The sequence below is a fragment of the Coenobita brevimanus genome, chromosome 40 (assembly GCF_032717465.1).
Source record: "Coenobita brevimanus isolate Jiangsu-jjx chromosome 40, ASM3271746v2, whole genome shotgun sequence".
NCBI classification, from domain to species: domain Eukaryota; kingdom Metazoa; phylum Arthropoda; class Malacostraca; order Decapoda; family Coenobitidae; genus Coenobita; species Coenobita brevimanus.
In genome coordinates this window covers 25598235-25620734 of record NC_136993.1, presented here as the reverse complement: position 1 = coordinate 25620734, position 22500 = coordinate 25598235, and the positions used below count along the sequence as shown (strand labels likewise).

General features: G+C 40.7%; 2 protein-coding genes across 2 annotated transcripts in view; both read right to left on the bottom strand.

Annotated features, from left to right (window-relative positions):
• Nucleotides 1–4211: 4211 nt before the first annotated feature.
• LOC145397204 (glutamate receptor ionotropic, kainate 4-like) overlaps nt 4212–22500 on the bottom strand; it is a 156489-nt gene continuing 138200 nt past the window's right edge. The window contains exon 11 of the mRNA XM_080270399.1: nt 4212–4293. Coding sequence (XP_080126525.1) covers nt 4287–4293 — 7 coding nt within the window. The 3' untranslated portion in view covers nt 4212–4286. The remainder of the gene's footprint in view (nt 4294–22500) is intronic.
• Nucleotides 12416–13934, bottom strand: LOC145397232 (uncharacterized). The gene is made up of 3 exons (XM_080270428.1): nt 13869–13934; nt 12871–13055; nt 12416–12489 (listed from the first exon to the last, which is right to left on the bottom strand). The coding sequence occupies exons 1-3, from the start codon at nt 13925–13927 to the stop codon at nt 12416–12418; spliced, it is 318 nt and encodes a 105-aa protein (XP_080126554.1). The 5' UTR covers nt 13928–13934.

The window sequence follows — 22500 nt, the reverse complement described above, 5'->3', positions numbered from 1 at the left end:
GCAGGGCTGTGCTCCCAAGGTGGGTGGAAAGTTGATGACAGGGAGTGCTGGATCTCCCTTTTCATCAGCCCTCATGACTAGTTCCTGACCATCACCATTTGCTGAACCTTTTCAGTGTCTCAGTAACACAGAGAGTAGGCCAACATGCTCTCTAATACATGTTTCTCTGTCAAAACCAAACTACATGCACAGTACACCCCACACTTCGTTTTCAAAATTGTAAAATTAATAATGGCGCATGCTACTGTTGCCTTGGAGTCCCCAGGAGGGGAGACCATAAATCCCCCCACCATCCGCCCTTCTCCCGGTAACGACTCTAAGAGCTACTTGGAACCACTGCCTGACTTCTTCATTTCTGGAACATTCGCGGCCTTTCCTCGAACTTCCTATCTAAACCTCACCTTCTCTTCCTTACCGAGACTCAGCTGTCTGAGACAACTGACAGCAAACCATTCTCCTACTTTCTCTGTATTCATTTCAAAGCCAAAGGTGGATATTGCTTATATGTACGCAGCGACATATCTTGCTCGTGTTCCTGAACTTGATTCTTCTAAATTCTGTACTGTCTGGCTTCTGCTTTCCTGTCATTCTCTGACTAAATGTATCTGAGCTGTTTACTTATCTCCTAATTCTATCAAAAATTCTTTGACTATCTTACTTCCATGACTGAACACATTCTATCCATTTCTCCTTTTTCTGAAATCTCCATTCTAGGAGATTTCGATGTTCACCACCACCTTTGGCTCTCCTCTCCTTTCACTGATCCACCTGGTGAACAAGCCTACACCTTTTCTATCCTTAATGACCTAGAGCAGCTTGTACAGCACCCTACCCGTATCCCTGATCGCCTTGGGGAGAGCTCCAACATGACCTCTTCCTTACAACTAATCCTGCTTACGCTGTAAATATTTCTTGTCTGTTGGGTTTCTCTGATCACAACCTTATTACCTTAACCTGTCCTATTGCTGCGGTACGGCCTGCTGACCATCCAAAGAAACGTCGACTGTGTTACTTTGGAGCTGCGGATTGGGAGGCCCTCAGGCAGTAATCTTTGATTTTCCCTGGAATGATTATTGCTTCCCTGGCTGAAAGCCATCTGAGTGTGCCTTGCGCATTACGAAGGATATCCTCTCGGGCATGGAAGCATACATTCCTTTCTAATGCAAGAAAGCCTTGGTTTAATCATGCTTGTTCTAATGCTGTCTGCAACAAGGAGAGGGCCTATAAAAGGTACCGGAGCCAACCCACCCCTGAATCGCATCTATTTTATGTTTCTACCCGGAATCATGCTATGTCTGTTCTTCACTCTGCTAAAAATAATTTCATCCGTACCAAATGTTCTCAACTCTTCAACTCGAATTCTTCCCGTTCTTTCTGGCGCCTTGCCAAAAACCTTAGTAACAACTTTACCTCATCATCCTTCCCTCCTCTTTTCTACTCTGATGGTTCTGTAGCTATTTCTTCTACTGATAAAGCAGATCTCTTCGCTCAGACTTTCTCCTCCAATTCCATCTTAGACGATTCTGGTGCTGTTCCTCCATCACTTCCTCCCTCTGACTTCCTCATGTCTGACGTTAAAAATTTCTTTAACATGTATTTTCTGCCATCACTGGCCTCAGTACTAACAAGGCACATGGGCCTGATGGAGTCCTTCCTGTTGTCCTCAAGAATTGTGCTTCTGTGCTTTCACCCTGACTAGATAAACTCTTTTGCTTTTGTCTATCAACTTTGTACCTTTCCTTCTTGCTGGAAGTTTGCTCTCATTCAACCAGTCCCGAAGAAGGGTGACCATTCCCAACCCTCTAACTATCGTTCAATTGCTTTATTATCCTATCTCAAAAGTTTTCGAGTATTCTTAAAAATTTTTTAAAGCATCTCTCCTATCACATCCTCCTTTCTGATTGTCAGTATGGGTTCTGTCAGGGACGCGCCACTGGCGATCATCTTTCCTACCTTTCAGACTCCTGGTCATCCTCCTTTCGGGACTTTAGCGAAAACTTTGTCATCGCACTTGACATCTCAAAGGCTTTCAATCGAGTCTGGCATAAATATTTAATTTCCAAACTGCCCTCTTAAGGTTTCTATCCGTCTATCTGTACCTTCATCTACAGCTTCCTTTCTGGTCGTTCTATAGCCGCTGTTGTAGACGGCCATCGTTCTTCTTGATCTATCAACAGTGGTGTTCCTCAAGGCTCTGTCCTATCACCAACACTCTTTCTTTTATTCATCAATGATCTTCTAAGCTGTACATCTGACCCTATCCTCTTGTACACTGCTGATTCCACCCTTCAGCTTTCTATTCGGTTCCCGCAACGTCCATCCCAGCGGTTACTTCAACAAACAAGGGATGAGGCTATGGCACACCTAATGTCTGACTTGGTTCGTATCTCTGACTGGGGTAAAAATAATCTTGTTTTGTTTTAATGCATCAAATAACTCAGTTTTTACACCTATCAACCCAACAAAATCTTCTACAGGAGTACCCACTAATGTTTAATGATATCCAGCTCAAGCCTCCATCATCCTTAAACATGCTTGGGGTTTCATTCACTCGGGATTTATCTTGGAAAGATCATATTACATCTCTTGTAAAATCAGCTTCCAGGAGATTAGGTGTGCTAAGCCGACTCCATACCTGCACAGTTGTTGACTCTGTACACGGGATTTATTCGCCCCTGCGTAGAGTACACCTCTCATGTGTGGGGAGGCTCCCCACATACAGCTCTTCTCAATAGGGTGGAGTCAAAGGCTTTTCGTCTCATTAACTTTCCTCCTCTTACTGGCTCCCTTCAACCATTGTCTCTTCGCCGCACTGTTGCCTCTTTATCTCTTTTCTACCGCTACTTCCATGGTCACTGATTCTCTGAACTGTCTGCTTGCATCCGTCCACCTCTACGACGGGCGTGTAGCACCCGTCTAGCAGCAAACTCTCATCCCTTTTCTGTCCAACTCTCTAATGCAAGAGTTAACCGTTACTCCCAGTCCTTCATTTATGCAACGGGTCAATTCTGGAACTGTCTCCCTCTGTATCTCCAGTCTTTCAAACGCAGTGTGTCCAGGCATCTCGAAATGATCGGCTCTTGAATTTGTCTCACCTTTGTTTTTTTGTTTTTTCTTGGAAGGAACGGTTTGCGGGCTGCTGGCCTTTGGTTCCTTCTTCGCATAAAAAAAAACACAAACACACACACCACAACACATATACACCACACAACACACAGACACAGACACACACACACACACACACACACACACACACACACACACACACCATACAACACGCACACACACACACACATACACACACGCACACACACACACACACACACACACACACACACACACACACACACACACACAAACACACACCACACAACACAACACACACACACACACACACACACACACACACACACACACACACACACACACACACACACAACACAGGCACATGCAGGACACAACACCACAGACACATACACCACACAACACACACACACACACACACACACACACACACACACACACACACACACACACACACACACACACACACACACACACACACACACACACACACACACACACACCTACGCACAGACCCTCCCCACATACACACACACACACACACACACACACACACACACACACACACACACACACACACACCTACGCACAGACCCTCCCCACATACACACACACACACACACACACGCACCATCCCCCACCCCTGTACACACCACAGACATTGTCAGCGTACAAGATTATTAAATTCTGAAGCTCTATATTACAACATTGGTTAGCAGTTAGTCTCTGGAATAATAATAATTAAAGTCTACTGACTCAATATTTGTTTTCCTCCATAGAAGTACTTAGGTAATGAGACACCTTGTAATATGCATAACTTTACACCGATGTACATGGGTTAGTTACTTAGTGTTATTTTGTGCTGAATGGTAATAATATCCTGATCGTCAACACGAGACAGAAATTTGTACAAATATTCTGTTCCTAAATGGCAATGTGAACCATTTATTCTCATTTATAACTATCTACACATAGATACAGTACCCAGCAGTAACAAGGAATTGAGTGGATTATTCCAAGAATGAATTCTTATTTTTTGAAACATTAACCGTTGTAACATAAAGAATAATATGAAAGTAATTGTAACTTCTTTTTATGAAATAAATTTCTTTCTAGTCCTTAACGTCGAGAGCAGCGGTGAATCACAAGTTCAGTACCGAAGATCAGCAAGGAGGTCACACTACCCACGCCAAGTATCACTGTCATTCCCTGTGGAGCATGAGCTCTGTATAAATATATTACTTAAAATGATATTTGTACTACTCCTACGTTGATCAATATATACGATAAATGCGGCAGTAATCTATATCAAAACAATTAAGTCCATTGATGAGATGTATGTGCAGTTATATTGATCTGAAGTCTCATAAAAATTGTACATCAGCACTCTGAAAGACATTACCTAGCTCCACATTGACAATAGTTTAGGAAAGCGTGTGACCTGGTAAGAGGAAAGTGATCTGGTTAAGAAAATGATTATGATATGAAGTGTCACAAACATTCTGACGACGTTATTATGATTCTTAATGTTATGAAGGTTGTTAGAGTAGAAAGGTGGTAAGGTTTTCCATGCAGCAAGGTTAGAAGAGTGCTGATATTTGGATAATGGTTGGATAAGAAGGATGATGTTTAGTTAAATTACTTTATGGTGAGGGCATGAATGATATAGAGTCAGGAATGTGGTTAGGTTAACATGGTTGGAATATTAGAAAGGTACTTTGGGTAGATGGTAGGATTCGACAGATGCTGAAAAGTGGAAGCCTCCATTGCAGTACTGTACATAGGAAATGCAGATAACAGGAGACTATTGGTCAACGACGAGGTTATCTGAAGAAAAAAAAAATAATAATTTACTAAGATGAAGCCTCCATGTAAGAGAAAAGGATAGAAAAGGAGAAAGCTCTCCCCCACATACAACATCATTCGGTAAAGATGGCAGGAAAAGAAAAAAAGAACTGGAGGCTTCCCAAGAGGGGAATCACACCAGCCGTGAGCCGATACATATCTAGCGTCGCTCGTAATATGTCCTTGACCTTGGCCTACTTTCACCAATTTCGAACCATTAGTAGATTTTATCCCTACTACACACCTGTAAAATTTTGTGATGATAGTGTAACTCGAGTGGTTGCGAAGTTATCGTGGTAACAAACACACAGATCTTGACCTAATTCCACCAATATCGAACTCGTAGGAGATTTTCATCCCTAATACATACCTGCAAAATTTTGTGATGATATACTGATCGGTTGCGAAGCTATCGTGCTAACAGACACACAGACGCAGACACAGAGAAACTGAAAACAATACTCGTAAGATATTTTCATCCCTGCTACACACTTGTATAATTTTGTGATGGTATCTTGAGCGATTGCGAATTAAAACAGAAAGACAGAACTTGCCTACTTTCACCAATTTCAAACTCGTGATCGCTTTTTTCCCCCCCTCCTACACAGGTGTAAAATTTTGTGATATCTTGAGTGGTTGCGAAGTTATCGTGATAACACACACACACACACACACACACACACACACACACACACACACACACACACACACACACAGAGAGAGAGAGAGAGAGAGAGAGAGAGAGAGAGAGAGAACAATACTAGCTTCGCGATCGCGGCTGGTAAAAAACACCATAGTTGTTCGAAAGAAGAAGCATGGAAATTTTTATAGGAGAGGCTGAAGAACAATAACTGTGCGCTAAGTAGTCCCTAGTCTACGATGTGTAAAAGAAAGAACATAGGCAATATCCGAATATTTTTGTTATTAAGCAAATATCTGAACATCGTCAGCGTATACACCAATCCGGAAATGTACAAAACTCATTTAGGACTAGCCTATAATCTAGGCTCTATTCTAGACAGCTTAGTGTCTTGGGGGTTTTACTACTGATTGGTGTTGTATTTTTGTGCATTTCATTTCTATTTTACATTTTTGCTGTAGTGTTTTTTCTGTATTTATGCTATTAGAAGATTAATGTTTGGTGATTTGGGTTTGTTATGTTAATCTTTATTTTTTGTTTACGATCGTAATATTAATGATGTTTGGGATATGGATATAGAAAATGGTAAACTTTAGACTCAAAACTGTAGCAATATAACGAGTATATGGTCCTTGGTAGCATCATACATCTGTACTCCGATGATGGCCACGTGAGCTGTGCGAAAATTCGGAGATATATCAAACGAAAATACTGGCGGGTGTCACCTCCATCCTTATTTGACTTTTATGGAAACTATGGTGCCATGGGTCCATTGCTCTCTCTCTCTCTTTAAATGTGTGCATGTGTATCTATCTTTATATATACAGTATATGGATACATGTGTACTATATACATATGTACAATATATATATATATATATATATGTACCAGCAGGGGTACTTGGCGTTGCCGTGCCAAAAAAGGCTAACACTCTAATCCTATTTGTTCTAGTTCAATCATTCTCTCTACTCCAGAAAGACCACGTACCTCATGCTTTTGATGAGGGATTATAAGAGGTCCAGGAACTTTCTATTTCAACTTTCGCAGACTATCACACAGAATTTGTGCGCACTTTTATACTATTACTGGAGACCTCAAGTGACCTCCCACAGGTGACCTGAAATGACCTCAGAGGTCAACCTCACATAGCCTGTGTCCGAACTTGAGGTCATGTGAGTTTCCATGCCAAAATTTGGGCTGCAGGGGTACCCGGCGTTGCCCGGGCCAAAAAGGCGAACACCCTACTCGTGACCTCGAATGACCTAGATCTGAAATTTGACCCCCCTTAAACCATCTTTGGGTCAACCAGATTCAAAATATACATGAGTCTGGGTGCCTATAGACCATGGTTTGGACGTGATTGGAGGACAAACAAATAAATAAACAATGTGGGTCTTTTATACATAAAATAGATATACACACACATAAATATACACGTATTTAATATCTATCTATCTATTAATCTATCTATCTATCTTTATCTCTCTCTCTCTCTCTCTCTCTCTCTCTCTCTCTCTCTCTCTCTCTATCTATATATATATATATATATATATACTCTATCTGTCTATCTATTTATCTATCTATATCTATCTATATACATCTATATCAATCTATCTATCTACCTATCTATCTATATCTATCTATATACATCTATATCAATCTATCTATCTACCTATCTATCTGTCTATCTATCTATATACTGTATGTACTGTATTTATACGAGGTGTGTTCAGGAAGTATTAGACCTTAGGCTCTGAAAAAGTAAATAGTTAACCTGCTGGCCTGAACACTAATCCCCCTCAAGATAGGCTTCTTTTGACTTGATACACGTAGCTCAAGTAGCTCGGCATTATTTCCACTGCCTGAAGCATTTTCGATGTCGGTTTTCGGTATCTTCTGCAGGTACATTTTAACATTCGTCATGATCTCCTCTCTCGGATGAACTTTGCTCAGGACATGTAGGAGTGTGCAAATTGCGATCGAGAGTTTCTGAAGACTGTTATCTCTGGGTACGAGCCTCGGTAGTACAGGCACGACCCAGAACCCAAAGTACAATCGTCCCAGTGGAAGCATGTAGGGTTGCCTCGGCCCCCAAAAGCTCGACAGGTTCGTAGCAAGGTGAAATGCACTCGCCAGTTGATAGAATTTATCTGATTACCATGGTGTTGTGCTTTACGAATGCACACCAGAAGGTCAGACTGTCAACAAACATTACCACTTCTACGTTATCCGTCGTCTTCGTGACGCAGTTCGGGGGAAAAGACCAGGGGCGGTATTTATCATTAGCTGTGAACATTCACAAGGGTCCTTGTGAATTCGCAAGCCTGTGAACCGTTCACAAATTTGTGAACGATCGTAAGAGTTATTTATCAAGCTTGTGAAGCGCTCCTAACGCTGTGAACCGCTCACAACGGTGAGGGAACTCTGCCAGCCGTCCGGGGTACTTTTAAGGACTTAAGAGTCGTTCACAAGAAGCGAGTCGGCGACGATACTAACAACAATGGACCTGCGCATCCGTCAACCAAGGAATTTTCGACCAAGGAGAGGCTTCCTCAACCAGTATGATGACGAAGAGTTAAGGAAAAGATACCGTTTAGACAGGGAAGGCATTGTGTTTGTGACAGACTTGGTGAGAAATGAGATAACCAACCGCACACGTCGAAGTAACGCTGTCTCCCGGAAATGAAAGTAGCATTGACCCTTCGTTATTTGGCGACTGGCAAAATGCAGCAGTGCAACGCAGATGATTTTGGCCTTTCACAACCAACAGTCAGCCGAGTGATCACACAGACACTTGAAGCACTAGTAACACCGGAGATAATAAGAAGATTTATTCGTTTCCCAACGGATGTTAGGAGATTAGAAGAAGCCAAGCAGAGTTCCATGAGATTGCAGGATTTCCCGGCGTTGTGGGTGCAATTGACGGTACCCACGTCCGGATGGTGGCACCAAAGGAGTATGAAGAGGTGTACATAAACAGAAAAGGTTTTCACAGTATAAATGTTCAGGTTGTGTTTAATGCAAATTATGAACTAATAAATTTAGTGGCAAACTGGCCTGGCTCAACTCACGATTCAAGAATTTTAAGGAACAGTGGAATCTATCATGGTTTTGAGAACAATATAGTACCCCATGGATGTCATCTCGTGGGGGATAGTGGCTATCCAGTCAAACGCTGGTTAATGACACCATACCTAAGACCTCAAGGTGCACATCATGAAGCCTATAACAGGTAATTATTTGCAGTAGCTGTATTATTATTTTTGTGTACTCCAGTGGGCTTTGCCTTTGGCACCTAACTCTGTAATGATGTGACTTATGGCTGGGAATGTTTTAAAACAAATCTTTGGGTAAGAATGTCAGATAATTCTCAGTATTTTGAAATTGTTTTATTTATTCATTTTCTGGCCTTGGGCTGAGTTTATTAGTAGAGTACTGTATATATGCAGGAGACAGTCGCCAATTTGATTATTTTTTACCCATGCACAAGAAATTTTGATGCAATGTTGAATGAATAGCAGTCCATGATAGATAAATTTATTAGTCTCATACTGTAAACTTTTTCAAATGAATTTCTGTGTGGAACTTCACATTATAACCTGCTAAAATGCTAACCATAAACCTTTTAGGACAGTGGAACACAATATTTTCCATTTTTTATAATTTTTCTCATTGCCTTGGTCATTCATGGAATTCTGAGTATTTTTTAAGTGCATTTTCAAGTTCTGCTATGCTTTATGTCTTTTAAGAATGGTGCAAAGCATTTAAAAAGCAGTGCTTGTTCATTTTTATGAGGAGGTCCGGTTGCATTTTAGATTACCATATTGTAGGTATTTCATCCTCACCTCACCCAAGTTAACATTACCCAACTTAAAAATGGGAAGATACCATACTGGTATAGTTATGAACACAAACTTGAAAAGGATATTCAAGGTGTCAAACTGCAGCTCAGGGCTCAGTACTGTACTATATACAGTATAGTCCTAAGTTCATCAATAGCAATAAAGGACTAGTTCTCAAAGTAGTACTACCTATATGTATATATAATTAGTTTGCAAAACAAACACTGAAATATGCCCTGTTTTGTTTTTTTCAAGGGCACATAAGCAAACTAGAAGTGTGGTGGAAAGAGGCATTGGGCAGTTGAAGCGTAGATTCCATGTCCTCCATGGAGAAGTACGCCTCAGCCCTGAGAAGACTACACTTGTTATTATGGCATGTGGAATCCTCTTCAATATCTGCAAGCAGAGGAATATCCCATTTGATGAGGAAGACAATCTTCCGGAGCAGGACAACAATGAGATGTTCCAACCTGGCGAAGGGGTACCTGTTGAAGATGGACGACATGTACGGGATATGATTGCCATCAGCCATTTTAGTTAAGCTTGTTCAACCCCAGGAACAGAAAATCACCCTGCTCCGTACACTAATTTTCTCCACCTCACTCTTGCCTTCCTCTCTCCATTTCTTCTTTGGTCCTCATGTCTCTTAGTTAATGCCTTCTCTGTAATTCTATCATCACTCATCATCATATGACCACACCACTTGATTATGTCTGCCTGCTTATTGTAGTAAATTACTTGTAGTCACACTTCCTCTTTACCTCCTTAGTGTTACTTTGAGTATTCACATTTATCATTCACATTTTTAAGTTTGCCAAGTTTCAAACACAGCTGGTACACTTGATGATCATTTGGAATCCTTCCTAAGAATACTTCTGTGATTCCACTTGAACAGTAATATCTCAGCAATTATTGTGTAACCTTTTCATTAATAAATTTAGAACTTTCTGAAGTGTTTTTCCACCAATAATTTACCCATTAGTATAGCCATGCATTGAGTAATGCGGTCATGTACATACTTGAAACATTACTAGGGGTGTAAATGGGAATTAGGAAAACAAAACTTAATTTTTTCAGGTTAGTGATGTGAATGGGATGTCAGGAAATGAGCTTGTTGATTTTCAACTCACAGGTGAAGCATCAAGATGCACACATATACAGTAATTGGTCTACGAGGAAAAAGAAACGGGTTATAAGAGTCGTACTGAGCATGTTATTATGTACAATGTTGCTTGTCATGAATATAAGGGTGGTTCTTCAAAGATGTGGGAAAATGTCAAGGAATGTGATAATGGAAGCATAGTAACCAGTAACACTAGAGCCAATACTTTCACCTTGTGATATTGTCATTGGTTTTCTCCATCTCGCCACACCACTTGATTACCGTATATCTTGGCCTGCTGTTTCAATTACCTGTTCCCACACTTCCTCCTCACCTCACTAATTTGAATATGATTATCACTTATTGTAAAGCTCACCATGTTTCAGTCACTATTAATATACTTACCGGTATTAATCTGGAAAACAACATTTTGGCAGTGATTGTTACAGGATCATGTATCTGCTGGATACAATACTTTGGGTATAAATGGGTATTCAGAAAACACAATTGAGGACCTTTTTATCAGTTTATTGATTGTGTTTGGTGATGTCCAGAGAAGTGATTGCACTGTATTTTGACTAGAATCTCGTTCTAAGTTTTTCCTGACTTAGCTAGCCTACCTCATCTCACCATGGCCTGGGAAAATTGTGGATGCTGATAATGATAATAATTAGTCCATCCATCATCCAATCCTACATTGCCCCATGAGGAACACAGGAGCCTGGGGCTAGGCACGTTGGTCCTGGCATTTAAGATGAGAATGACCAGCCTTACTCATCCCTGAGTGGTATTACATGAGCAATAAACCCAGTCAGTGTTGAGTCACCAACAGGCAGAAGGAAAAGGAAAGAAAGAAGGACAAAAAGACAAACGAGGGAGTGTAAATTCACCAATAGGCAGATAGAAGTGGAAAGAACAGAAGTAAAGAAAGACAGAAGAGGAGGGAAGGAATGGAGGAAGGAGAGGAAAGGACAGACACCCGAGAGTAGCACTACATCAAGTGAGTGGATGGTGGGTGCTTCCTATATAAAGCTAATAAAAATTCTTTAAGGTTAATGTCGGCCTCAGCCGCTCTTTTGGATGCCCTCTCTGCCTCCAGCTGGGCTTCATAAGCTCGTTGCTTAGCTTCATAGGCGCCTGCGATCTTCTTTTCCTTTATGCATCTAGCCCTTAGAAGCTCGAGCTCCAGTCTGCGCACCTCCTCCTCATACTCTTCCTTCCCCAGTCTTGTACAATTAGCGGGCGGAAGTGCATGGGCTGAAAGGAGAGACGACATAGGTGATTCTGTAGCCCGAGGCTCCTGCTGAAGTGAAGGCAGTAGAACTGGTGAAACACTTCTGTCAGGGACATCGTTTGGAGCCGGGAAAGTTATTGTGGTAATGTTGCTTTGATGCTGGATCCCCGTCATCAAAGTTCCTTCCACTGGCTCTGACGATGATGTACTGGTAGAAGCATTTTGACTGAAACCCAAAGAATAACCATGAAAACTGTATCTAACAAATAAATACATTACCTTCATTAGATACATTAGATTATCATATTAACTGGGTAGGCTTAGAACACACTTATATTCTGTACCATCATATGACATCATTTTACATATAATCCTCTCTCATTCTCAGTGTTCTACTGCAATTTAAGTCAGGGTAGTTAACTTTTTCTTGCACCAGTTGTTTCACTTCATTCTAACACATGTTGCCCCCTTTCCCTTTGTCCTCATACAACCTTCCACAACACACTTGAATGATTCTTCAGTGCTCCTAGTTTAAGTGCCCATGAACTTAGAGCATTTCCCCTAATTTGTGGTACTGCTTAGCATATGTTAAATGACAAAACAACACACACCTCATCATATCAAACGATGAATCCCTGACAGGGGGAAGGCTGACCCCTGATAGTGATTTATTTCCCTATGCCTAGGATTTCCATCACTGCCTCTGCAACAGCACTGAGGGGGGGAGGAGCAGGACCACCACCTGAAAAAATGTATAATATGACAATCAGTCCCACACACACACAAACACACACACAAAGTTTATATATAAGTAAGAGAGGGGTCTTATTGATGAAAAGTTTTAATATGAATACTGTAGGTCTGCAGAGGCAGAAATGTAGGTTATGTTTGGGTATTACAAAAGCTTGGCTATGAACTATCTTGGAAACAGAAGAGGCTGGAAAGGGATGACTAAGTTGTAAGTAAGGGAGAGGAAATGAAGCTGCCTCATTTGGGCCAGTTCTTCAGTTCTTGCCAATATGACTCAGATAAGTTAGGTAATCAATAAGAACCAAGCAAAATAGTCATAAAATTTTTATATTATCTAACATGCCATAGCATACAAAAAAAAAAAAAATCTTACCAGTCTTGCAGGATAGTGATCTAAAATTCTGGATCTCATCCCTCCCTTTCTTTTTCAACTGCCACCATTTTTTTTGCACTGCTGTTTTATCAAGCGGTGCACGGCCTGGGAAGGTTGCATTTAATGTGTCTGCAATAGACATCCACGTTCGGGTAATCCTTTGGGCCGTGACCTCATTGCTGAACCTGTTAGCAAAGAATGAAACAGGGTAAATTGATTGAAACAATTTTCATCGATACAGATTATAGTAAATGCATAATGATGGCCAAATTCTGATAAAGCTAGCTTGGAAAATGGGGAAATCAGTATCCAACATATACCACTTTGACAGTAAGGTAAGACAAATTGCTCAAAATATTGAACTGCATAAGAAAAGCCTACTTAAACCTACTTTTTTAAAAAAAAAAAAAAAAAAAAAAAAGGGGAGGGGGCACTTTTATCATGACACCAAACTGATAAAATTTTTTTGTCTTTTTTTTCTTAACCTAAAATCCAATATACTGTACAGTAAATACTTTCTACTTCATATTCAACACCATCCATCTCTATGGCTGTAATACCAAGTATGATTGTTAATACTATGCTGTGCATGGATCAAAATTCACAGTATGCACCCACAAGATTATTTGAACATGTGTGATTACACTCTCCATGTATCCAACTTCACAATGATCTCCTGGCAAAGCAGGCCTGTATTTGTATTAGTGGTTAACTACACTATTACACTCTGTGGAACCAAATTCACAACCATCCATATGTCAAGCCTAGGGTCATAACTGTAAAATGGGCCTAATTTTACAATCTCCTTTAATCCAAATCCACAGCCAGCTCTGACTTCATTTGTAAAGCTTGTTAATATGGAGACAGTCACAGGCAACTCAGGACCTATGCACTGTGGCTCACATTCTGTGTAGTTTTCTTAGAGAAACTTCAGAATCTTGAGAAATATCTCAAACACCAATGTCATTACAACTACATCACAAAATATGACAACATACCTTTTACTCTCGACCACATGTTTATTCTGCTCCACTAGTTGAAGCAGAAACAGTTCCATTTCGGAGGTCCAGTTGGCACCTCCTGAACTTGGGTGTCTTTGGACTCTCTTGCGCCATTTCTTGATTATGCTGGGTGTTATCGGTGAGGGACTCCATTATGATTCACCACACACCGATCCTATTGCTGTGATCTCACGCGAAGAAAGAGTCTTTGGAATTGGCGGTGTTGTTGTTGTTGTTCGTTTTGTTTTCGGCCGTGGACAAAAAAATAAATACTTTGGAAAATTTGTAATATGTTGTATTAAATTGCAAATATAATAAAACTCTTATTATGTTTTCGATAACAGTTTATTTTTCTATTGTATAATCATGCCAAAAACAACCCCAAAACATAGTTTTTATAAAAATAGCGTTCGTGTCCATGCTATCGTTAGCGTTCCTACACCGATCGCAAGATAGGAGGGTTTCACCCTTGGGAGGCGTTCGCAAGACTATGATAAATAACTCCTAGGAACGCCTCACAGTAATGAAATGTTTTGGAGCTTGGGAACGGATTCTTGTGAAAGGGGAAGGCCACTATGATAAATACCGCCCCAGACCTTTAGAAAGCGGCAAGTTGGAAGCTTCACCATGACAACGCCCCTGCCCATTCCTCATAACTTATTCAGGAATTTTTGGCCTAGCACAGCATCCCGCAGGTCCGGTAGTCTCCCTACACACCAGACATGGCTCGATGCGACTTTTGGTTATTCAAAGCTCAAAATCTGCTGAAGGATTCCAGTTTATGACAAGAGATGAGATCATGACAATTGCGACGAAGCACCTAAAGCAGGTACCGCAAACTGGCTTTGAAAACATGTTTCGGGCAGTGAAAAGAACGCTGGGCTACGTGTGTCAAGTCAGAAGGGGCCTATTTTAAGAGGGCTTTGGCTCCTAGCTCAGAGGGTTAGTTATTAATGTTTTTTAGAGCCTACGGTAGGACATTTTCTAAACAGATCTCGTATACATGTATATATGAGTACATATATGCATAAATATATGCATATATAAGTATATGTGCAGAATATATATGCACCTATATATGTGTGTAAATATTTATGTACATATGTGCATTTATATGTATATTAAAGCATATATATATATATATATATATATATATATATATCTATATATACTTACGTTTGGACCTGTTTCATCCTGCAGCTGGATACCGGAACTCGTCACGAACTGTTTCGATTCTCTTGATCGTCTGGAGCCTCACGAGTCTGTCTTTGCCTACCAACATGTTCTGCACCTACTTCGGCACATTTCCGGAAATATGAGGCCTCAACCAAGTGGACAAGCGACGAGTTCCACACTCTCGTCAGTAGCTCTTCAGGATTAGTTTGTAAAGGACGACTACTCTCTGGACCTTCCCCCCTCGGTGTTGTGATTGTCGGATACCAGTGCCTGATCGTCTTCTGGTTGTGTGTTGATAGCTGCACTGGAGTGGCTGATTGATTCTCTATCAATCTGGATAGCTTTATAATTTTTTTCTCCTTTATATCGTCGATATACTTGTATATGTATAGTCATGCGTACTAATTTCTGCTCAGGGGTTACCCCTTCCTTCCCCCTCTACCCTGGACAGAGGGAAGGGGGGAATCGCGAACAAGTCTACCCCGCCTTCTGCCCCCAACTCCCCCACCCTCCACCTCCAGCTGCCAGTTACTGATTAGACGCAAATTTTCTCATGTCCTGTAAACATGACTAAACTGTCGTCGCACACGCTTTCAACGGCCAAGATTTGGACTATATTTTTAGAATAAATTATTACCGTATTGAACTGCATTCTCAAATTGAAAATATTCACCATCATTGTAATCCAGTGTCGTCCGCTGCACAATTCTGGGTTCCAGTGCTTTCCTTTTCACTTCCCCCAGCTCTCTCTCTCTCTCTCTCTCTTTCTCTGAATTTACTTTTCCCACTCTTTCTTTTTAAATTTATATAACTTTCTCTTTGCTTCTCTCCCCCTCTCCCCCTTCTCTCTCGTTCTTTGTCTTAAGTCTTCCCCGCCCTTCACCCCTCCCCTCCCCCCACCGCAACATTTATCACACACACTTAGGTCAGATGTATGGAAAGCTAATTATATATATATATATATATATATATATATATATATATATATATATATATATATATATATATATATATATATATATATAATTGTATTTCTCATTATGTGCCAAATTCAAATAGAGAACACCAGACCAATATTCGTAATTTTTATTAGAGTGACCGTTCCACTTAACATAGCTGGGTAGCTTGGCTTATAAACTGCACACACACACACACACACACACACACACACACACACACACACACACACACACACACGACTTAAATTTTGCACTGACAGCGTGGCGACTACAATTATAGTCATTCTAACAACTGGATCTGCTGGCTCCAAACCTTTCCTGTCCCAGTCAAACTCCTCATTCAATAACCGGTTATTGAATGAGGAGTTACATTTAATCTTCGGACAAAACCGCGACACGACTACTATTGCTCACTGTACATAATTCAGATAAGTAAAAGTATTTAGTACAATTTTCCTTTACCTATGATAATTTTATTACCTCATCTATTTTGTTGCGGTCATAAGTACAGTCCGATGTCTTTACCACTGAAATCTTAGTATATAATGAGTTTCCTCATACTTGTGATCGTAATAATGGCGACCGTGACAGGACGTTACAGGACTATCGTTTGTAGTAGTGTTTGATATTAATAAATGTTATTTCTTGTTCAACTCCCAATTAATTTTGTACTTCAGTTCTGAGTTTGTTCTACCAAAAAACTATCTAAATGAAATGTTATTTTGTGGAATTGGCATTCTGTGTTCATATCAATTTTCGTTAGTTGGTATTGGTTGTAAGGTGAAGGTGTGAAGTGCACTTACTGATGATCGCAATACGAAGGTTGGAGCTACTCATTCTTATGGACATAAACACTTTCATACTATATAATTCAAATATATCAACGTTTTAGCAGAGACGTTCCTACCTGTTCATGTTCCTGAGTCACGTAGAGTACCCTAGAACTCGTTAAGTATCCCCGTACTCCTACCGACTTCATTTGGGATAAGGTGCAATACCTTGCCCTCTGGTCTACCTTTGCATCATTAATGCCACGTAGACCAAACAATCACCACATCCTAAGTTGTAAACAAGTGGGGTTTTCTCCCAATCTTCATAACCATAATCCTTTTCTCATTAATGTTCTGTGGGGTTGTTTTCTGCATTCTTGTTCAGTCAGATAAGATAAAGCTTCGAGGACTTTGTCTTGTCTCCCTTCTGCCCGTCTCTAATTCCCTTACAAGTTAATATGTTGACTAGGTTTATTGACTTGCTCTTTTGAACAAGAATGTTCGTATGATTGAAACATAATACTGTTTTTCTGGTCTCTGCTTGGGTATCTGGTCATAAGTTAGTCATAGCCTCACTTCTTATGGCAGAAGTCTATTAAGCAGTTAAGCGGTAATCTCTCTTAATCTTTACATCATGTCTTCTGGTAGTTTCAATGTTAAAGATTTTTGTGAGGCTCGTGAACTCTCCAAATTACAAGATCAGACCATTTTTAAAGATCAGTGGAGGTACATTGCCACATTGTTTGAGGTACCTACTGCTAGCAATGTTACTAAGGAAGTTTTAAAGAATAGTCAGAGTATTATTTTAGTGAACAAGAAGTTATTAGAAGAACAAGCTATCGATATTTTGACTCCAATGACTCATACACCAGCAACTTACGACCTACCACCTCTGAGAAATTTTCCTGGGAAAAATTTAACAAGGAACAGGAAAGACTAGAAAGAATTGCGAAATTCAAAATAGAACAAAATTATAAACTTGAACTACAAAAGCTTGAATTACAAAAACAAGAAGAACTTGAACAACAAAAGCTTGAAGCAGTATTTGAACAACAAAAGCTTGAAGCAGTATTTGAACAACAAAAGCTTGAAGCAGTATTTGAACAACAAAAGCTTGAAGCAGTATTTGAACAACAAAAGCTTGAAGCAGAACTTGAACAACAAAAGCTTGAAGCAGTATTTGAACAACAAAAGCTTGAAGCAGAACTTGAACAACAAAAGCTTGAAGCAGAACTTGAACAACAAAAGCTGGAAGCAGAACTTGAACAACAAGAGCTGGAAGTAGAACTTGAACAACAAAAGCTGGAAGCAGATCTTGAACATCAAAAGCTGGAAGCAGATCTTGAACATCAAAAGCTTGAATTACAAAGAGAAAAACAGCAACAACAACAGCAACTAGAACTCCAAAGACTTGAACTTGAAAAGAAAAAAATAGAAGTTGGCATACCAGCTACCCCTACAACCACTACTCTTCCATTCACTTTGTCCAAGAACATTTCTCTTGTACCTAAGTTTGACGAGGAAGATCCTGATGGTTTCTTTAGAACATTTGAATAGACGGCTGATCACCTTAAGTGGCCCAAAACAGAATGGATTTGGCTTATTCAGTCTAAATTGTCTGGTAAAGCTGCAGTAGTATTCTTAAATCTAGAAAACTTAGAAGATTATGATTTTGTCAAAAAGAGTATTTTGGATGCTTGTACTATAACTATGGAGGGTTACCAGAGGAAGTTCAGGAACTACATAAAACCTGACAAGAGTACGTACGTAGAATCTGCAAGTGAAAAGCTGAGACTTTTTAAGAAGTGGTTAGAGGCAATACACACGGAGTCATTTGAAGAAATGAGTAATTTGAGAGTCATGGAAGAGTTTAAGAGACGGTTACCGTTTACCATCATGACGTATACCGAAGAGAGGGAGGAGAAAGAACTGATGAGGGCTGCCCAATTGGCGGATTCTTTTGCCTTAATCCATCGATCGCATGGGGCAAAGGACAGGAGTAGACATCCTGTAGCAAAGTCCTCCTTTGGGTCCTCTAGTCTTAACCCTAGTATTGGGCATGGTAGGCAGTCTGAGACCATTTCTAAGTTCTGTAGTTACTGCAAGAAACCTGACCATATCATAACTCAGTGTAAAGAGCCGAATTGCAGAGTGGCAAAAACGAACAAAAGTTCAAATACTGATGTAAAACCAGTTACTAACGTGTCGCGTAACTTGCCAAAAGATCCTTTCAAAGGTTTTAAATCACAAGGGAAGTATCCTTCCTAAGAGTAAGAAATATGACATAACCATACTTCGTGATACAGGGCCTGCCCAGAGTATTTTGTACAAAAACAGTCTTCCTGGAGTGCAAAAGAAGTTCACTGGGGAAAAAGTTATCTTGCAAGATCTGTCTGCTAGCCCTGGTATCAAGTTGGCCGAGGTATTTCTGTGTAGTAATATAGTTAATGGGAAAGTCAAAGTGGGAGTAGGAGACAAAGAGCGTCCTGTTCAGGGTGTGAATCTAATTTTGGGGAATGACTTAGCAGGTAATTTAGTAACACCTAATCTTACTGTCGTAGACAAACCTCTGGCCATAAGTCCAACTTCCCAGATAGATAAAACTCAGCCACACATCTTCCCTGTCTGTGCAGTCACCAGAGCCCAAAAGCTGAAGAATGCTACAACAAACCCTCCTAATCTCCCCTCAGTCCAACTATACACCAAAATGATTTGGCGAGAAAACCTTATCACTGCCCAGGAAACTGATCCCGCCCTTCCAAAATGTAGACTTCTAGCAATGGACGACAAGCAGTCCTGTAAGACCCCTGGTTTCTTTTTCGAGGATGGTGTGCTTATGCATCTATATCGTCCTCCTGAGCTGAAAAGTCTTGATACATGGTCTGACGTATATCATGTTGTTGCACCGAAGTCTACTAGACAGTCACTGATGGAGTTGAGTCATGATGGTATAGCTGGTCACCTGGGTATCCTCAATACCTATAAGAAACTTTTGAGTCACTACTTCTGGCCTGGTATGAGGAAGGATGTCACACAGTTTGTGAAAACATGTCACACGTGTCAAGTTGTGGGTAAACCTAATGAGGTAATTCCATCGGCACCCCTAAAGCCCATTCCAGCAGTATCTGAACCATTTGAACTTATTGTCATTGACTGTGTCGGTCCCCTTCCCAAGACTACGAAGAGTAATTAATACTTGCTTACAGTAATGTATTATTCTACCAGGTATCCTGAGGCCTTCCCTTTGAAAAATATCTCTGCTAAACAAGTAGTGAAATCCCTACTACATCCCTTTAACTCTGTTGGGACACCTAGAGAAATCCGGTGTGACAGTGGGACCAATTTCACTAGTGATTTGTTCAAGCAGATTCTCAAGGAACTCAATATTGAACAACATTTGTCTACTGCCTACAACCCACAATCACAGGGTTGTTTAGAAAGAGCTCACCAGACTCTAAAGTCTATGATAAAGAAGTACTGCCATGAAACGAAGTGTGACTGGGATGAGAGTATTGACTTTCTTCTGTTTGCTCTTAGGGAAAGTCCCCAAGAATCTCTTGGTTACTCACCTTTTGAATTCCTGTATGGGCGTCAAGTCAGAGGACCCCTTAAAATTCTAAAAGACAAATGGTTTTGTGACACCTCCCCCACTACATCCACAGCCTTAGAGAAAAGATTTCTCGTCAGAAATATTGCAAAAGAGAATTTATGTAAAGTAAAAATGAAAATGAAAGACACCTATGACAAGAACACTAAGTATCGTAGCTTTTCTCCTGGAGACAAAGTACTACTCTTTCTCCCCGTGCCTGGTAACCCCTTAAAGAGTAAATTCTGTGGACCTTATGTCGTCTCTAATAAACTATCTGAACATAACTATGTAGTGTGCACTCCTGATCGGCGTAGGGATACCCAGTTAGTTCACATAAACCTAATGAAGCCTTACCATGAAAGAAACCCAAAGGAGGATTCGGCTGTCTGTCTCCCAATTTGTAATGCACCTGTGAGTGCAAATTCAGAATGTCTTGAAGAGCACTCCATTGAGCCGGAGACAGAAGTCACTGAAATTCCTTCACCAGTGACTAATCCTAAAAAGAGTCATATTCTATTTGATCTAGATAGTCATCTTTCTTATCTTGATGATCAACAAAAGAACTGTGTCAAAAGGATACTACTGGATTTCCCTGAAGTGACTTCTGACCTCCCAGGGTTTTTTAACATGCTGATGCACGATATTAATCTTATTCCGGATGCCAAACCCATACGCCAGCCGGCTTACAGAGTTAATCCTCTCAAGAAGGAGACCATGAGAAAGGAGGTTGACTTTTTATTGGAACATGATTTAGCAGAGCCTAGTTGTTCTCCCTGGGCTTCACCATCTTTGTTAGTTTCCAAGCCAGATGGTAGCAGTAGGTTCTACACAGACTATCGTAGACTGAATAGTGTAACCATCCCTGATTCTTATCCTCTTTCATTAATTGACGATCTGGTGGATAATGTAGGTCAGGTGCATCAATACAATTGACCTACAAAAGGGATATTACCAGATCGGATTAACCGAGAGGGCTAAGCCTCTATCCGCCTTCATAACCTCTTTTGGATTGTTCCAATACAAAGTTATGCCCTTTGGTTTGGTCAATACCCCGACTACCTTCCAGAGGGTCATTAACTATACCATACAGGACCTCCCAGGAATTGCAGCCTATTTAGATGACATTGTAATTATTTCAGATGACTGGAATGAACATTAGCAGAGACTTCTCTCCCTTCTACCAAGACTGAGAGATGTGGGCCTCGCAATAAATCTCGCAAAGTCCACCTTCGCACGTTCGACAGTGACTTATCTTGGCCATGTAGTGGGGAAAGGGTAGGCGCGTCCCAAAGACGCCAACATTGAGGCGATCCTGTCCTTCCCAACTCCTAATTCCAGGAAATCTCTCATGAGATTTCTTGGAATGGCAGGGTTTTATAGGAAATTTTGCCCAAATTTATCAATCACTGCATCCCCATTGACTGATTTGACTAGTCCCAAAATTCCTTTTGTTTGGTCACCTCAGTGTGAGTGTGCATTTCAGAAAATAAAGTTGCTTCTTTCATCAGATCCCGTTTTGAAGACTCCTAATATAAATGCACAGTTCATATTGCAAATTGATGCCAGTCAGTGTGGTGAAGGATTTGTTTTGCTGCAAAGCTTTGAGAATATTTTACACCCAGTCTCCTATTATTCATACAAATTAAAGAAAGCTGAAGTGAACTACAGCACAACAGAAAAGGAGGCTTTAGCTCTAGTGTTAGCTCTGAAGAAATTTCGGTGCTACCTTTACCAACACGCCTTTCCCACGATTGTATACTCCGATCACAATCCTCTTGTGTTCCTACAGCGAATGAAGAACAGTAATTTGCGCATCCTGAGGTGGGCAGGTCCAGGAATATGCCCTGGGTATCCGGCACATCCGGGGAGTGGAAAACCTCATCGCAGATAAACTATCTAGGACCTCTTCGGAGACTCGATGAAACTGAATCCTTAACCTCCTTCCCTCACTGGAACCAGGTCCTTTAGTCCTCTTCCGCCACGACGTACGAGGACTTGGAGGGGGGGATATTACGTTTGGACCTGCTTCATCCTACCGAAACAGTTTTACTTCACCGAGCTGGATACTGGAACTCCTCACGAACTGTTTCGCTTCTCTTGATCGTCTGGAGCCTCACGAATCTGTTTGTCTTTGC

Bases quoted from the DNA above. Each gene is read 5' to 3' on its own strand.
- LOC145397232 (XM_080270428.1), bottom strand. From the start codon at position 13,927: ATGGAACTGTTTCTGCTTCAACTAGTGGAGCAGAATAAACATGTGGTC. The intron at 13,056-13,868 runs GTATGTTGTCAT...CTTTGCTAACAG, and splicing joins CATGTGGTCGAGAGTAAAAG to GTTCAGCAATGAGGTCACGG. The intron at 12,490-12,870 runs GTAAGATTTTTT...ACATTTTTTCAG, and splicing joins ATCACTATCCTGCAAGACTG to GTGGTGGTCCTGCTCCTCCC.